This window comes from Nannobrachium achirus (assembly GCF_963921795.1).
Source record: "Nannobrachium achirus genome assembly, chromosome: 16".
Taxonomy (NCBI): domain Eukaryota; kingdom Metazoa; phylum Chordata; class Actinopteri; order Myctophiformes; family Myctophidae; genus Nannobrachium; species Nannobrachium achirus.
This window is the reverse complement of record NC_137823.1, coordinates 15,975,812-15,995,008: the sequence shown is the minus strand read 5'-3', so window position 1 is coordinate 15,995,008 and position 19,197 is coordinate 15,975,812. Positions and strand designations below refer to the sequence as shown.

Sequence of the window (19,197 nt, the reverse complement as noted above, 5' to 3'; positions counted from 1 at the left end):
AGGGGCACTAAATGAGTTAAAAGAACGCTCAAGGATTGTGCTGTGCTGTGTGCTTTGTGTGCGTGCGTGCGTGCGTGCATGTGTGTGTGTGTGTGTGTGTGTGTGTGTGTGATCTCGCTGTAGATACAGTAACGGTTGGGGACCACTACAGAGAAAAGCCACAGGGCATGATTATATACTGTGTAGCTGCTCCATGGTAGCAGTTATACACACTTCTGTGGTCTCTGTAATGTAAACCATTTGGGAGACCTGTCTTCAGTTGAGTTTGATGTCATCTCTCTCTCTCTCTCTCTCTCTCTCTCTCTCTCTCTCTCTCTCTCTCTCTCTCTCTCTCTCTCTCTCTCTCTCTCTCTCTCTCTCTCTCTCTCTCTCTCTCTCTCTCACAGTATAATCGAGGACCAAGCACAGCGCCATGGAGGTCTTGTCTCATTTGTTGAATGACACTGTAGAATTCTACACATGGAGCCTTACAATAGCAGGTAAGCATCGACCCTAAACACATTAACCTCCCTAGCATCCCTAGGCTAGAATGTTTAAGCCCTAGCATCCCTAGAATGTTTAAAAAAAGGCTTTTGTTTAGCCTATAAAATTCCTTCCAGAGGTGCTCTGTCTGTGCACAGAGCATAATGGAACCTAAATGGACCCGTGATTTACAACAGTAAACGATTTAAATGAACACTAAAGATGCGTCTGTGTGCTGAACACTGGGCTGCACTGTCAACCCAACCCAGGTGTCTCCTAATTGTGTTCTAGAATGAACAGAGTGGAAGTTGTGTTTGTCGTGAACTCGACACACTGTAGCTTTTGGATGGAGCAGCAGTTAATTAAACATATCAATTGAATCTATTAAATAATCGATAATCAAAATCTGCTATTTTCTGTCAAATAAGCCTTAACCATTGAAATCCTGCGTCGATTCCACAAAGAGATTTGGTGTAGAGAGGAAAAAACTCAAACTCTTGTGGATCATTTTGTCACTGTCAGGCAGAAACCTCGTGTCTCCAAGTTTCAAATGTGTACGTTTTTTCATGAAGTAAACCCCTGCTTCATCATACGCACAAAACTAGTGAAAATAGCAGATCTACCAGTAAAAGCCCTAAGGGTGCCCTAAGTGACCTCACCCCCAAAGGGCAAGGTCCCATATAAGCACATAACGCCTCACAGTGCGACACGTTTTGTGCTTGTAGATCGGCTATTTTCACTAGTCACTATCGTTTTTGAACTATAAATAGTTTCCACCTGACAACGATCATATGGTGGAAGTGGCTGTCAGGAGTAGCATCGGTGGATGAGCAGCGGTAGAGCTGTGTGCACTGAGATGTCATTGTAGGTCACCCTGGATGGACGGCTAATTGACAGCATATGACCCACCTGATATAAAGTCTTATGACCCACACTGGATAGAACCACATCACATGAAAGCATTTTCCTGTGTGTGTGTGTGTGTGTGTGTGTATGTGTGTGTGTGTGTGTGTGTGTGTGTGTGTGTGTGTGTGTGTGTGTGTGTGTGTGTGTGTGTGTGTGGAGCAATTTAAATGATCTTGTGCTGTATACCTGCATGTTTTTTTTATGGACACGAGCATGCGTACGTTCGTTCTGCTCAAACTGTGCAGATGTGTCGTGTGTGTGTGTGTGTGTGTGTGTGTGTGTGTGTGTGCTTACAATGTGTACAACAGTAGATTATATGCTTACTATCAATCTATCGATCACTAACGTTTTGTACTGTGTATAGTAAGCTGGTCTGTGAGAAAGACACTTGCCCCTTCCCAATTCAGAGTGCGCACCCTTCAAAGTGCGAGCCTAGCTAGGGTAGGGTAGGGCTCTCTGCCCTGTGGAGTGCACATAGGACACACGTAATGCCTGTGAAATGGGACAGCACTGCTGAGTGCGGAGCCCAGCGCTTCCGGACGGAAGCGAAAAAAGCGAAACGGCGGCCATTGTTATTTTCACCGATATATTCTTTACCTTCTTAAACACTCAGATTTCTTTTTTCTGGCACGGAATTGACTTTTAAGATATTCTAGGATAGTATTTAGTTGTTTAACGTCCCTGTGTGATCAATTCACCATGACAGAGCCTAAAGCCCGTATCAGAGTCGGGTCCGCGGTGGCCGCGGTGTAGTGCGGTGTAGTCTTTTTGAGTCATAAAACTACAACGTTAACGCTCAAAAAGACTACACCGCACTACACCGCGGTGGACAGCCTTCCACCGCGGACCCGACTCTGATACGGGCTTAACACTCAGCGTGCCACTGTGTCATCACTCATCACACTTGAAACCTGCACTTAGTAGTGTCTAACCCCCGAATTGGGAAGGGGCTATTGTCTGTCTGTCTGTCTGTCTGTCTGTCTGTCTGTCTGTCTGTCTGCCTGCCTGCCTGCCTGCCTGCCTGTCTGTCTGTCTGCCTGTCTGTCTGTCTGTCTGTCTGTCTGTCTGTCTGTCTGTCTGTCTGTCTGTCTGTCTGCTGCCTGTCTGTCTCTCTCCACTAACATGACGTTGTGTGTTCCAGACAAGCGGGTGGAGAATTGGCCGATGATGTCATCTCCCCTGCCCACGCTGGCCATCAGCTGCCTGTACCTGCTCTTCCTGTGGGCGGGGCCTCGATACATGCAGGACCGACAGCCCTTCACGCTCAGGAAGCCCCTCATAGTGTACAACTTCAGCATGGTGGTCCTCAACTTCTACATCGCCAAAGAGGTAGGAGTCACAGCACATTTAACCTTGTGAGGATGTACACAGTATAGATGAATTTAAAGAGGTAGGAGTCACAATAAACAACCTTATTACTCTGCTTGGTATGAATGGTTGAATGCTTGATTCTGATCGCTGAAATCAGCAGTGTGTTATTTCTTGATAATGACCCCTCCGCTCTATAACAGACCGATGTCTAGGATGTCAAAGGCTCAGGCGGACGGCCAGTGCAACACTTTCACTACCGTCCGTAAGCAAGGACATACTACTTTTAGGTCAATCTATTAATGTATTTGTTAAGTAGCCTGTAATTGACCGAATTCACGTTACGCAACTTCCTGGTGCTGACGTCACGGTTGAAGGGGAAAACCTTACTAAAAGCCCATAGAGTTAACACAGAAATCTGCAAATTTAATGCAATTTCCGAATAGTACAGTATAAAATACGGCTAGCATGATCAAGAACACAAGATAGTAAAAGGCAAAAAGCGTTATAATTTACTTTACCGTTCGAAATAATGATTTGTTGGCTTTAAGTCCAGCAATTTCTGTGTTAGTTTACCCTTCAAAGCTGACGTCAGCACCAGGAAGTTTCTGAGAAATTTGCTGAGTGCGCATGTGTGGGCGGGCCGTGAATAGGGTTTATAAGTGGGATATTATACAGGTCGGTGATCATTATCTTCAGGATGATAAAGGCACATCCGCAGGCGTCTCTGCGCCTAATCATCCTGTCAGGATTTCAATTCTCGATAATGACTGCCGACCCGTTTATTATCCCTTAGTTGTGAGAAGGTTTTAGTAGACAACCTCGTGAGGATGTATAGATGGTTTTAAGGAGGACTGTGGAACAGTGGTAAAGTCTCTGCCCACCACTGTGGAGTCTATTGGGTATGAATCCACCACGGTGCATTCAGGCTTTGTGGAGTCTCTATACAAACTAAATTTTTCTCAGGAGGGAATCCGGGCATGGAGGGTGATATTTGTCACTGTACATCATACTCCTATCATGGGCTGGGGGCGGCATCTGTTAGCAGAGAGTGTTGGGTGGGAGGAGTAAGATGGAGTAGGATGGAGTAGGAAGGAGGCGCTCATGGTTTCATTTTGAAACAGATAACAGGTAAAACGAACAGTGCATGAACTTGATCTCATGGACATGAATACTACCTGGATGTAATTATGGTGCTTTTGGAAACAACTTGTTCAGTTCTTGACTTACATTCAGCAAACAGAATAGTCAAATCCTCAGTGTTCATTTAACATTTATATAATTTATATGTTATTCTGCGCATATACATGCCAGCCATTGGTTATTTTGTACGTGTAGGCAAGGCAAGGAGACTTTATTTGTATACAGTAGCACATACACCAGGGCAATCCAAAGTGCTTCACAGAATACAAACAATTTACTGTTAAAATGTGCAACATTTACAGACCAAAAGATAAGAGCAGAGCAGATGTTATTTCCTTTTGATGCAACAAATAACACATTTCTTTTAAGCAATAAAAAAAAACATGTTGTAGTGTTAAGAGGGTTGAGTGGATGTGATCATGTGTAGCCTATTATTATTGATTCAGTGCAACGACTCTTGCTTTGAGTTGAGAAACACAATTTCAATTTCAAGCATTTAGCAGACACTCTTATTAGAGTGACTTAAACGATCAGAGAAAGCAGAGAAACTCGACCTGACTTGAGAAACTCTGGTGAACAAACAACAGGGTAATTAGTGAAGTTAATAGACAGATTATAGATGTGTTGGTTATTCTACTGTTAGACTGATGATAGGTTCTTGGTTTACCTATGATCCTAGATTACTACTTCTATGCATTTGATGTTTTATCATTGTACTGTCCTTGCTTACTGTAAATCACTCTGGATTAAGAGCATCTGCTAAATGCCTAAATTGTAAATTTCAATGTAGTGCAAAGAGAACAATGTGATGCTTGGAAGAAACTAGAATAATAATTAAGACATGATTGTGTCCAAGAGATTATGTCAGCAGAGTAAACTATCATCTATCAAGAAAAGGAGACAAGAAGGTTAGGAGAGCGGTGTGCTAGAGGGTGAATGTTAATCTGTGTTGGTTCTTCTCTCCTCAGCTGCTCCTGGGCTCCAGAGCAGCACGATACAACTACTTATGTCAACCTGTCAACTACTCCAACGATGTCAATGAAGTTAGGGTAAGACCCACTGACACACACACACGCACGCACAAACGTACACAACACGCACACTCTGAAATCCTAATCGCTCCTGATGTGGAGGTTAGCACCTTACATGGTTTTCTCTGCCATCGGTGTATGAATGTGTGTGTGAATGGGTGACAATCATTGCAAAGCCCTTTGGATGAAGGCGCTATATAAATGCACCATTTACGATGTATTTATACCCAACTTCAGTTTCAAGCTTCACCCAACAGAGTGCTTCCCACAGGGGAGTGTTTCTCAAACTTGTTCGGGTCAAGGACCCCCAAAATTGATGATGTATTTGGAAGGACCCCCTTTGTGCCGCACTGTGAGCTTGTTTATCTGCTATTTTTGAATAGTTAAGGGAGGGGTCGTTTTTTATTGAGGGGTGTTACTGGAGGAAAATAGGGGAGGGTCATGCTATTTCAATTTCAGTCCTAGGGAGGGTCTGCTGATTTCACTTTGAATTCAAGGGAGGGTCATGCAATTTTTCAAAAGCAAACAATGGCTCCAGAGGTACAGGCACTTATGCAACCATTGTCAACAGCCTTCTGCTTCATTTAATGACAAACCCTGGGTGCCATCCCTGGAAATGCCCCACAGTCACTGCAGTTAGTGTGAATGAACTGAAGTGGCTGTGTTTATACTACAATGTATTTTCCTAAAACAATGGAGAGCTGTGTAAGGCAGCAACAATGGTTGTCAGAACTGTATCCCCCCTCCCTAAAGTAAAAAGTGAAAAGGTGCTAAAAAGAATTAACGACCGCTCGTTGAAAATGCGCATTTGACCCAGATTTGACGACAGGCAATCAACAGCACAAAATGAATGGCAGCAGTTACAAGCCTTCTCTGTGTTGTGCACATGTGTCAACTGTTTAATCTGTAACCTAGATGTCAAATAACCTGTTCTCAACCTGTGAGAACTTCTCACCTTTTATGTGATGTCCACGTTGACTTTTACACTAGCAGCACTATAGGCTACTCACTGTGTGTTACTTTAGTTTGGAGGGTGTGTTAGTTTATATTTGGAAATGTGTTTTTGGGATGAAGTGCAGCTGGGATCTCAATGCATTATATTAGCCTATTCATTATTGTTCATTGCTGCTGCCGCCCGCACCCGTTTTTAACCATAAAAAAATCCTAATTATTTACAGTAAAAAAAGAAAGAAAGAAAAAAAATCTCTGTTCTGTTCTCGCCACTGGTTAGGAATATAATAATATAGGTTTTATAGGCATAAATTTACTGTGGTAAATGCCATGTTGTAGGGGAGGGTCAATCTTTTTTATTTTAATGCTTGCGGAGGGTCACTGATTTTTTCCCCAATTGAGAGGGAGGGTCATGGCATTTTATAAAAGGGCTTATACATTTTCTCCAGTAACACCCCTCAATAAAAAACGACCCCTCCCTAAGGTATAAATGGATAAAGGGGCTCAAATGATTGTGATGCTGTATTATTTAACACATTTTGCTGGGAACCCACTGGGACCCCTGGGGGTCCCCGCCTTCCACTTGCCACAGATGCCACAGATTGTTGATCAGGGACAATTTGAACCATTGCTGAGGGCTGGAATCATACCTGGGACCTCTGGAGTCCCATAGGCGGGCTCACTAACCGCTCAGCTATGGCCACCCTCTACTGACTTTGATAGTGAGCCTCACCGTTGACCTTTGATAGTAAATCAGGTCCTGGGGGCAGCCTGCTGATCACCTGCTGGCCATCATGGTATTAATACAGTGTGTGTGTGTGTGTGTGTGTGTGTGTGTGTGTGTGTGTGTGTGTGTGTGCGTGTGTGCGTGCGTGCGTGCGTGCGTGCGTGCGTGCGTGCGTGCGTGCGTGCGTGCGTGCACATGCGTGCGTTCGTGCACATGCGTGCATGTGAGAGAGATAGAGAGAGATATTCCCCCTAACCTTGGCTCTCCCCTGACTTCTATTCTCCTATGAACAGCCATTTAAGACATGTCCGTCTCATTGCTCTTTTACAACTACATGCAAACTGTGCAGTACAGTGACATGTATTTCCCAGGTTCTGGATATGTTTCCCTCATGTACAGCTAGCTCACTTTCAGATAAGGTTTTCAGAACCTCATTTGGGCTCTGCTCAGGACGTGGTGCTAATAGTCTAGTAGTTCACTATTACACTATGTCCAGTTAAAGGTGTTTTTAATCTATACATTTAATCCTGGGAACCCATGACAATAAAGAATTGTTATACTTTACAAATGCATTTGAAATTAGCAGACCTACAAGATGTGCTACTTTTGCATTGTTTCATGATGTTTCTTCCCCTTAAGAGGTGGTTGTGGTTCTAATCAAAACTTTGACTAAAGAAAACCATCACAGGCTTGTATTGTGTTTGTATTGAACTTAGAAGGTTTCAGGTTCTGGAAGGTTCTGGGTTACGCTTTGTAGTCACAAAGAGAGCCATCAGTCCTGTCCCAGTTCCTGTTTAAGTATCAGGTGTGTGCTAACCTAGGGCTGACCCATAGACGGTCTGCCAGACAATTGAGTTGTTGGTCGGGTTAGGTTAGGGTCAACTAAAGTAGCGTTTAGTCGAGTAGTTGTAGGGGCGGCAGTGGCTCAGGGGTAGAGAAACCGTCATTAGAACACGGAGGGTTCCCGAAAGGTTCCCAGTTCGATCCCAGGCTCCCCCAGAGTTAGTGTCGAAGAGTCCTTGAGCAAGACTTTGAACCCCTAGTTGCTCCCGAAAGCGCTTCACAATGGTCCATTCATTCATACATTGGGAATCTGTCTTTCATAATGTTTGAGACATCTCCACAGAGTTTTGTCCCTAATGGGCTGCCATAAAAAGGCAAACGGCCGCTAGACCCCACCTCCCTTCTCAGAGCTACCGTGCGCTAGAGATGAAGTTCTTTTTCTTTTTTGGCCTCTACCACTTGTTAATGGATGGAACAACATTGGATTATGGCAAGAAAAGCGCTATTCCGGAATTCTCCTTTAACCCCATGAACCCTATAGGGTCTATATTCTGGGGCAAAATAACAGATCTACAAGCTTGCGATGTGCTTATTGAGAGTATAAAAGTTCTACGTTCTTGGTTCCCAGGACTTTTAACTGGACATACTGTAGTCACTTTGTGCAGCGCTGCAAGCTTGTACATCTGCTATTTATGTTGAACATTTTTTAGAATTTTCTTCAACAAGAAACATCTCTTCTGGGGGTCCCTGGTACAAAACATTTTCGAAAATGTTTGAGAACTACTGATTTAAAAGACATTTGTAGAATCAGCCTCAAGTCTTAATGGGTTAAGTCGTTACTGGTTAGTGAGTCAGACCAGTTCCTGTATCTTGTTAAACTTTGATGACCATGGCTGTTTGAACTTGTGTGTATACAGTGTGTGTACACTATGTTTGAGAGTGTGCTTATGGATGCAGCAAGCTGTCCACATAAACATTACATTCCCCAGCACCTAGAACGTATGCATATATGTACATCTTTGTACATACAGTATCACTGTTGATACTCATTTCACGGGTGATAGATTGTACAAGAGTACAGGACATGATATTTATGACAATACTTGTATACCCTTTTTACTAACCTGGTCAGTGCAGATTACTCAGCCCATGCAGACTTGAATTCATGGATATCTTTTTTAGTTTTTGTCTCATTCCCTAAGCCAATAATTTGAGGAGATTATTTGAGTCTCCATAGGGAACAAAGCAGGCTCTTTGTGTCTCCATAGAGAACCCTGCTGATCAAAAGTATTGACTTAGGAATGCAATAAAAACACAAGTCTCCATGGGGTGAGTAATCGGGTGAACTAACCCACATCCAGTCAATAAAGTGCCAGGTGGGCGGCAGTGGCTCAGGGGTAGAGAAACCGTCATTAGAACACAGAGGATTCCTGAAAGGTTCCCAGTTCAATCCCGGGCTCCCCCAGAGTTTGTGTCAAAGAGTCCTTGAGCAAGACTCTGAACCCCTAGTTGCTCCCGGTGAGCAGGTTGGTGCCTTGCATGGTTTCCTCTGCCATCGGTGTATGAATGTGTGTGTGAATGGGTGAATGTAATGCACAATCTCTGTAAAGTGCCTTGGATAAAGGCACTGTATAAATGCACCATTTACCAGGTGCTTGTGTCATGGTGTATCTCCTCTGTGGTGGTACTCCATCTAAAACGTTGTGTCATGGTGTATCTCCTCTGTGGTGGTACTCCATCTAAAACGTTGTCTCATGGTGTCCTCCACTGTGGTGGGGTACTCCATCTAAAACGTTGTGTCATCATGGTGTATCTCCTGTGGTGGTACTCTATCTAAAACGTTGTGTCATGGTGTATCTCCTGTGGTGGTACTCCATCTAAAACGTGGTGTTTCTCCTCAGATAGCCTCAGCTCTGTGGTGGTACTCCATCTAAAAGGTTGTGTCATGGTGTATCTCCTCAGATAGCCTCAGCTCTGTGGTGGTACTACATCTCCAAGGGGGTGGAGTTTCTGGACACCGTCTTCTTCATCATGAGGAAGAAGTTCAACCAGGTCAGCTTCCTGCACGTCTACCACCACTGCACCATGTTCATCCTGTGGTGGATCGGCATCAAGTGGGTCCCCGGTGGACAATGTGAGTAAGAGAGAGTGTGTGTGTGTGTGTGTGTGTGTGTGTGTGTGTGTGTGTGTGTGTGTGTGTGTGTGTGTGTGTGTGTGTGTGTGTGTGTGTGTGTGTGTGTGTGTGTGTGTGTGTGTGTGTGTGTGTGTGTGTGTGTGTGTGTGTGTGCGTGCGTGCGCGTGCGTGTGAGTGTGTGCGCGCGCATGCGTGTGTGTAGGTATTATCTACATGCCTAAAATGCTGGTATAGGTATCAGCGAGTATGGCAGTCTATCTCTGCCAATCCGATGATCACACTATGATATTTCATTTACAGTCATGTTTTGACAGTTGATGTTGCACGACTGTTTTATACTCTTTTATTTATGGATTATGTTTTTATTTATTCCTATATCAGTGGTTCTCAAATTTCAAGGACCCCCTGTAAATCTTGAGTGACCCTACACTCAGACCTGTTTTGGATTTAGTTCCATTTGTCACTGTCAGAGTTACAGACCTGTAAGTGCCCATTTGGAACTGCAGAGTTTGAGAACCACTGTCCTAGACCAGTAAGACTCCCTAATCGGGAGATAAGCGACCGTAGGTGGCTTATCTCCACAAATAGGGCTAAAATTTGTTTTTCCAAAATCTTCCTGATCCATGTTGATGACATGAGTGTAGACATGCTGTGTAGTGATATTCGTGATTTTAGGGCAAAAACTGTAGGAGCAGTGTCCAAAAATGTGTTTTAAAAATCGGCCTGAAGGTGGCGCTAGAATAGGGCCATGTGAGAAATGAGGGGTGGGGTCTCCGCGTTGCCTTGGCGGACGAATAGGTACCGGCCCCGCCTCTCCCGGACGCTCCTAGCCCGAGTTACGGCATTTTATGTGCGCTGCAGTGGCAGGGGGTCCTCCACTGGGGGCGCCACCACTTTTGCATCCGTTCTGGAGCACCAGGAGTCGGTGGTCCCCGGGAATTCCCCGTGAGCAGCCCCGTTGGGGTGGTCATTTGGTCATTTTTGCACATTTGGTCATTTTTTACATCTGGGGGTCCCCCGGGGACCTGGGGGTCCCTGGGGCTCCGGGGGTCCTTGGAGGTTGTAGTTTGGCAGGCAAGGAGTGTGTGTGTAAAATCTGGCATGGATCGGGTCAACGGGTGCGGAGATATAAGCAGGGAAAAAGTGTGACGTGTGACGTGTGAGCACATTTGGTCATTTTTTACATCTGGGGGTCCCCCCAGGGACCTGGGGGTCCCTGGGGCTCCGGGGGTCCTTGGAGGTTGTAGTTTGGCAGTCAAGGAGTGTGTGTGCAAAATTTGGCATGGATGGGGGCAACGGTTGTGGAGATATGAGCAGGGCAAAAGTGTGACGGACTCACTCACTCACTGACAGACAGACAGACAGCCGGTGGAGGTTTTGGTAGTAAATGCGACCTATGGTCGCAATAACTTTTTAACCGATATGCACGCTATGGGTATCAGTATCATGAATGAATAAATGGTATGGGTACATACTGTATCTACTCATGAGAACCAAATAAAGTAGTACGAGGAAGATGTCATACTGTTTGACCAATCTGCTTTTCCTGCAAGGAGTAGGCATTCCTCCTGTTTGTATGAGAGAGCTGGTGAGAACTTCTGGGAACTCAGATTGGACTCATTTAGGGGTTAGATCCAGGGTTAGAGTGATAGCGGTTAGTTTTAGGATTATGTTAGGGATTTTGAGGTTAGTGGTGGAATTGGGTTAGGTTATGGTTATTGTGCCAGCAGGTAGTTTTTGGGTAGTGTGATAATTATGTGTGTAAATGATGAGTTTAGTTTGCCTGGTTCCAGGCCATAGACCCCGCCCACTCTCAGAGTGGACTCTTTCTCTGGTCTGGAGCTGAGTACATGATTAGGCAGTTTAGTAGCCAAAAATGTCGTCTGATCCAATGAGCGCAGGGGGTGGAGGTGGGTGTAACAAATATCCAATCAGCGCAGCAGTTGAAACGATTTCAAACGAAGTTCACACACGACAGGTACACATACACACACACGTGCGCGCGCGCTGAGTTCACCAAGCTGTTAATGTTGATTACATGTTTCTGGTCGCAGTTCTATGTGGAAGCAGTCACTGGCACAGACAGACACACACACAAACACACACACGCCGTGGCCGTGCGTCGCGATCACTGTGCGTCGCGATCACTCGCGCGCGAACCGCGTGTGCACGCTCGCAAAAAAGTCCCTCCCCCGTAAATCGATTAGAATAGGGCACAGTTTCAGACAAAAGCGTGAGCTGAGTCTGAAATCAGGCTAGAGTTTAGTAGTATGAACCACAAAGTGTCAATTGTTATAGTCTTATCGTTGTTATTGAGTTCTAACATAACCATGTCTTCCATGTGTGTGCAGCGTTCTTCGGTGCAGGCATCAACTCCTCCATCCACGTGCTGATGTACGGATACTACGGCCTAGCTGCGCTGGGACCTCACATGCAGAAGTACCTGTGGTGGAAGAAGTACCTCACCATCATTCAGATGGTATGACTAAAGCCTTATTCATACTATAAAAGATATGTAACCTACAAGCTCACAACACATCGCATCATTACACCTTTTGTCACCATTGTACAACAGGGTATATTTCAAGCCAAGTTGTTTTGTTTAAGTTCTTTACATATTTTTGCTATTGTGCATAACTTAAACTTGCTGTAACTGATATTCTTTTGTTTAAAAAAAGCTTTTTTCAGCTATATTTTGATGGTAATCACAGAGCGCTTGTTCAGTAAATAGGGGTCTCTCCAGCTCTTTAGTAAACAGAAAATGCATTTTCATTTTGGGATTTTTATCCAATCAAGAGAGGGAACCCCCACGATCATTTATGAGCTTCTATTATATAACGTCATTTTGTTTAATCACTTCCAATTTCACTTGTTCTTTAACTTCTTTTATTTTATTTTCATTTTATAACATTTTCACACCAAAAACAAAACAGACATTAAAACCCCACAAAACCCACATTACACACAACTAACCAATTTCACTTGTTCATCATGTAACGAATTCTCTCTTTCTTTTTGTTGTGTTTCTTGTCTTTAAACTGAACTCATCCACGTTGTGTGTTTCAACAGATCCAGTTCCACGTGACCATCGGCCACACGGGCAACTCACTCTACACGGGCTGCCCGTTCCCCGCCTGGATGCAGTGGGCTCTGATCGGCTACGCCGTCACCTTCATCGTGCTCTTCGCCAACTTCTACTACCACGCCTACCGGACCAGGCCGTCCGCCGCCCACAAGGCGGCGGGCATGAAGCCCGCCACCAACGGCGTCACCAACGGACACAGCAAGAAGGCGGAGGAGATGTTGGAGGACTGCGGCAGCAGGCAGACACGGAAGGGCAGAGCCAAGAGGGAATGAGAAGAACGGATGGATGGATGAGAGGGCGTTTCTCTCTCTCTCTACAAACGACGGGACAGTTGTATTAAAGGGCAGGGGTGGGGGTGGGGGTTGGGGTTGCCTGACGAAAAGGACGAAAAAAGTCCCAAAACGAGATGAGTTTCCGAACCCTGCGGGTATCGACGCAGGCGGATGTGATTTGAGGGCAACTTGTCCAGGTGAAAGGGTAGCGTCGGTGCGTATGTCGGTCGGTGTGTGTGTCTGTGTGTCTGTGGTGGGTTTAGTGGGGAGGAGGGGGTGTTGGTTGTCTCCATATCCATTCGGTTTGTTGATTTTATATTTTTTACACCAAGAAAACTAAAATGCTGATCGAGTCGGTTCTGCAGCTGCTCTGTCCTTTTTTTTGTGTTTTGGGAGGATGGAGTCAGAGCCGGAACGGGACCAAAACCATCACACACATACTGTAGACCGCCGCTTCGATCAGCGTCTGCTACCTTCTCGACCAAAACTCGCCTCCAATCTTTTGTACGCTGTTATGATTCCAAGTTCGTTTTCAACCACAAGCTTTATCTAGTCATTGACATGCCTATTCATTTTTCTAGCTTACTAAGATATTTTTTTTTATTATTAATTTATTATTATTCATTCTAATTACAGTACCAACCGCAGACGAACCGTATCAAAATGTATACCAAAGAGGGTTCGGTCCACTTCGGTGGTTGGGTGGAAAGGTTCAAAGGTTTAAAAAGGTACAGTAACAAAGATGCTTTACAAGCTTGTCATCACATATCATCTCACAACCTGTTCTTTATTGTTTGACTACCAAGAAAGGTCTGCAACAATGTCTTGTAATCATCGACAAAGTGTAGATCTTTACAAGATGGTGTTGCAGACCTTTGCTTAAGGGGTTCCCCAACCCCTTAAATTGACACATATTATGCGGACGCCCATTTGAAAAGATTTTGTGCCAGGGAGAGTAGATTTTTGTTGTTAGATTAGATTTCGTACATAATTCTGTGCTCCGAGTGAAACCTAGGATCTGTATTCTCGTTCTTACGCAACTTCTCAAGTAACGTGGACATTAAACTGTTCCTCATTTCGCTGGGGACTCCGTGGAAAACGCTCAAGGACCTCGCTCTGGGGGTCCCCGGACCCCCTTACACCAACCACCCACTCACTCTAATATACGTCATGCACTCTCAGCGACAACATATCGTTTCTTTTGTATTCATGACGGGTTCAAAAACATGGACAATAGACCTCTATTAGTAGTATTTATGCTTTAACGTGTGGGTATCGTCGTGATAATGTATATTATTATGTTCCTGTGTGTCCTCATTTAAGTTGTTTGTTTTTTGCGGTGCAAAGGTAGCTGACGTCAAACACGAGTTCAGCTCAGTATTGTGTTGTCTCACTGCCATGTTGGACTGAAGGGGAATTTCCTCCTTAAAAAGAAAGAAAAAAAAACAAATGTCTTTTTTTAAAGAAAAACAAAACTGTATTTTCATTATTTTAATATAACAATAATAATAAAACCCACACAGCTTCTAGCTGCAGATATATTGGAAATAAAGAGGATGCCAACACCCCATATCTCTGTGTGTTTGTGGGTTGTTTTGTGCAGTGAACAGGGTCCGATAGGATTTGCCGCAAGTAGGCAAACGTTTTAAACTTTTTTTCACAATAATTTTGTCATCTTAAAACATGTTTGTTTTATATTTTTCAACATTTAAACTTGTGTAGGCCTACATAAAATACCTATAATAGAAAGTACCTTTGGTTTTTCCTTCATTTGCGTGATTTAAACTAGTGACTGCTGCAAGAGGGGTATAGGTCTTTTCTCAGCCTCTTGATTTGAGGTTTAACAATATCTAAATACGTAAATCTTCGGTCCTATCTTCAGGTCGCAACGTGTGACAACACTTCCCTTGAAAGCTTACGATGTTCACTTTCATATAATCTGCAAAGAAGGAAAAGTCAAACACAAGCTCCATACTTTTGTCAGAACCCGTGTGGCTGTCATGTATAACGTGAACAGGTGGCTCCGGCCGAGAAGTTCTGGCATCCAGTGGCGTCAGTTCAGAAAAAAAGCGAAGGTATGGCAACATGACTTCGCACGCGTGCAAGACACCAGTCATGTTGCCATACCTTAACAACAGGCATGATACATTTATTTTAAGAAGTTCTATTTTTCCCCCCGTTTCTATGGTTTCTTGGGCTGGATATGGCAGCCTGGAACGGTTGCTAACTTGGCATGTTAGTAAATGTGCCACAATTAACAATAATGCATTGCACCTGTGCAGCTGACCTGTGGAACCTGGGAATATACCATTTTGTCAAAATGGGGAGAATAAAAGTGTGGAGAATGTAATTATAATACCTTGTTAAGGTGACCATTTTGTTAAATTTTGCATTTGTAGTTATTTTACTGCATACCCCTGCCATACCCAATTGACGCCCCTGCTGGCATCTGTGGGGAAGAGTGCTGGAGGATGAGCCGGCGTTGATCACTTCGACCCGCTTGACCAGAAGGAGATGAACCTTTACCCCACCCCACCCCATCCCCACCCCCCATTCTCTGCTCCTTTCATCCAATCAACCCCCCTCCACCCTTTTATAAGATGGCGAGGGCCCCCTACACAGCAAAACTCTCAACGTCAATTGATGCATTTGTGACTCTGAGATTGTACAAATGCAACCTTTGTTGCATTTGTACAATCTCAGAGTTATACTGAAGGATATTTTGATGTGCACTATTACACTGTATACTTAAAAGAAGAGTGTGTGTGAGAAGGGTACTGCATAAGGGAGTATATACATATACCCCCGTGTGTCTTTGGGCTGTCCAGACAGAGCTGTCTGTTAATCTTGGGGGGGTAAATTGGCTTTAGCCGCAAAAGAGCTTATTCCCACGTCACTCCACTGGTTAGCCCCGGAAACCAGGTCACCATGGAAGAGGAGCCACGCTAATCTGCCAAATCACACAGTAAAATCCTGACTGCTCCTTTAGCTCTGACAAGAGTACAACCAATTAATGGGCCCTTATATATCGTCGTTGTCGGGTGAAAACCTTGTATGTCCAAAACCGTTAGTTTTGCATTTATCATTTTAAAAATGATTTAAACTAGTGAAAACAGCCGATCTACAAGCACACAACGCCTTGCACCGCGAGGCGTTGTGTGCTTGTAGATCTGCTGTTTTCACTACTTTTGTGCAACAGCCTTGTATGGTGAGGCAGGGCTTTACTTTGCGATACAATTTACAAATGTGAAACTTGGAGATACGAGGTTTCTGCCCGACAGTGACGATATGTACAGTTAAAGCGTCCATTATTTTGGTGACTTTTGTTACACTCTAAAGGCCCATTCCCACTGGGCCAGATAAAAAAAATATCTTTCTCCATTCAAGTGGATGGTAAGATACTGATAAAAGATATCTGTCACAGTCTCACAGATTTGTTTTTATCTGTATCTTACCTTCCACTTGAATGGAGAAATACACTTTTTTATCTCCCCAGTGGGAATGGGCCTTTAGAGTTACAAATAGGACTCTTTGTACTGTGTGCGGGTTGCAAATGTAAGATTTCTTTCCCCCCTTTGGATTCTGGTGTGGTTCAGGTAACCAGTGCGTGGGTGTATCAAGTTATACACACGTTATTAAAAATAGATTTATATTGGCTATACACAGCTGTTATAGGGTGTGCCAAATGTAGTTCTAAGAGCGGCCATTTCTTGGGTAAACACAGCCTTACACAGGTGTCCTGATTGGAGTAAAGCATTAGTTCTATGCAATCAAACAATTGAAACACCTGTGTTTTTACCCAAGAAATGGCAGCTAAGGACTACAATGACGTAGCCGCTGGCACACACTATACAGACCATGCCATTATTAACAAACCACTTAACACGGTAACTATTCTGGACAGGAGGCGTTGCGTGCTTGTAGATCTGCTGCTTTCGCTGAAGAGATTTGTACAGATCGACCCCTCAGCACAGACCCCTAGCTGAGGGACCCCTGGGTCAACCAACTGTAGGCCGATACAGGGTTTAAGTGGTTAAAAGACTCTGTGAACCTTCACACACAAGCACACACACACGCGCACGCACGCACGCACGCACGCACGCACGCACGCACGCACGCACGCACGCACGCACACACACACACACACACACACACACACACACACACACACTTCTTTGGTACCATATGTTAACACAGAGAGAGGATTTATACGACAGAGCAGTCTTTACAGAATGCTGTTACTTTGAAACCCCTAAGACAGGGGTTCCCAAACTTTTTTGTCTCAGGGCACCCCATAAATATATTTTTAATCCGAGGCACCCCTACATTATAGTTTTCACTACCAGCTCCTTATATTTATAGCATATCATCGTTGTCGAAACCGTATGTAAAATGTACTAATGCGAGGCGTTGTGTGCTTGTAGATCGGCTGTTTTCACTAGTTTTGTGCAACAGAGGTTTCTGCCTGAAAGTAATGATATTTTAGTGATTATGTTGCGAGGAAAATGTTGAGATAATAGGCATTTTGGTTAGAACTGACTGATAATAACTTTGTACTTCAAGTTTAAAATTATACAAAAAAAAGTGTCCAAATAAATTCCAAATATCATCAAATCAGATCTTGCGGCACCCCTGCACTGCCGTCGCGGCACCCCAGGGTGCCCCGTCACCCACTTTGAAAACCCCTGCCCTTATCTCTGTACTTTTAACTTTTTGTGTTTCCTTTTTTTGTAAATGAATGCCCTGCTTCGGGGGTTTTCAACCGGTGGTCTGTGGACCGCTGGTGATCCCTGGAGGTGCTGCATGTGGTTTCTGCACGATCATGCGTTCAGCAATGTAGGAAACGTGAAGAATTTCACATTCCCTTGTGAAGTTCTGGATGAGGGGAATTCACACAGCTTACAGTCAAATAACTACGTATCTCTTGTATAACTACGTATCTCTGTGACAGTAGTTATTTTGAAATTACTGTACGAGTCTATGTGACCAGGGGCGTCAATTGGGTATGGCAGCTGCCATACCCTGGGTCCAGGGGGGAAAATAAAAGTTACTTTTAAATATAAATCCATGAATGTCTCTTTGTCTATCTTTGCTGGTTATTATGTTGTTAAATTACAGTAAAATAACTACAAATGCAAATTTTTACAAAATGGTCACTTTAACAAGGTATTATAATTATATTCTCCACACTTGTATTCTCCCCATCTATCTTGACAAAATGTTATATTCCCAGGTTCCGCAGGTCAGCTGCACAGGTGCAATGCATTATTAATTGTGGCATGTTTACTAACATGCCAAGTTTACCTGCACTTGAACGACCGTTCCAGGCTGCCATATCCAGCCCAAGAAACCATAGAAAAATGTACTTCTTAAAATAAATGTATCATGCCTGTTGCTAAGGCATGGCAACATGACTGGTGTTCGCGCGCGTGGAAGACACCAGTCATGTTGCCATACCGTAGCTTTTTCTGAACTGACGCCACTGTCTGTGACAGTAGTATTTTCATGCTGGCATGCCTGAAGAATATGTGCAGGGCAAGGTTCCAGACAGAAAATGACACGAGACATGAGACTCCAATAGAGCCCAGAAGAGACAGACACGGACCACCTGTAATCATGCCATGAGAAACAGTTCACTCAATGACCTGGTGACCTAATGCCTCATTCACATACAGAAAAGCCAAGCTAACGGTTTGCTTGGTAATTCAATGTATTCTCTATGCAAACCGGCTTTTAAAATGTCCAAGCTGGAAAAAAAGCTTGGAATTTTTATTTTTTAAAGCTGGTTTGCATAGAGCAGGGGTGCCCACACTTTTTGGACTTGAGAGCTACTTTTGAAATGACAAGCTCAACATGATCTACCCATCCAAAAAAATGTTACATTAGGGGGCTTTGGAATAGTGGCACTGGCCTTACTGTACAGATAAACACACTTAAATATGGAAAAATATGGAAATAGTGGCGGTAAAAAAGTCTTCATCCCATTCTTTATGGAAGTGGTAGGATTTGAGGTTCTTTGTAATGCTACTGACTCTTGAAAACAAAGCATTGTTTACTTTAGAGGGGAGCTGACAGGCCTTTCTTGATGTAAATCAACCAAGTAAAAGAAAAACAATTGAGAGATGCCAAAAAGAGGGGTTTTGTGATTTTTGTTTATCATTTGGAAAATATTTTAATTATATCTTTTTAAGGGAATGTCATATGGTCTACCTGCACAGCCTTTGTGATCTACTGGTAGATCACGATCTACCTTTTTGGCAGCCCTGGCATAGAGAATACATTGAATTACCAAGCAAACCATTAGCTTGGCTTCCCTCAGTGTGAATGCAGCATAAGACAGTGTTTCTCAATCTTTTTTTGGCTTGAGTACCCCCTTTCCATGATTTCTGACTCCA

The 19,197-nt window shown here is 43.9% G+C and overlaps 1 protein-coding gene across 1 annotated transcript; it reads left to right on the top strand.

Annotated features, from left to right (window-relative positions):
- Positions 1-412: 412 nt before the first annotated feature.
- LOC308300400 (very long chain fatty acid elongase 4-like) lies at positions 413-12,802 on the top strand (the record flags this gene model as incomplete). The annotated part of the gene is made up of 6 exons (XM_080744222.1): positions 413-479; positions 2,510-2,697; positions 4,788-4,868; positions 9,274-9,445; positions 11,797-11,924; positions 12,515-12,802. The coding sequence occupies 6 exons, from the start codon at positions 413-415 to the stop codon at positions 12,800-12,802; spliced, it is 924 nt and encodes a 307-aa protein (XP_080600348.1).
- Between the last annotated feature and the right edge of the window lie 6,395 nt (positions 12,803-19,197).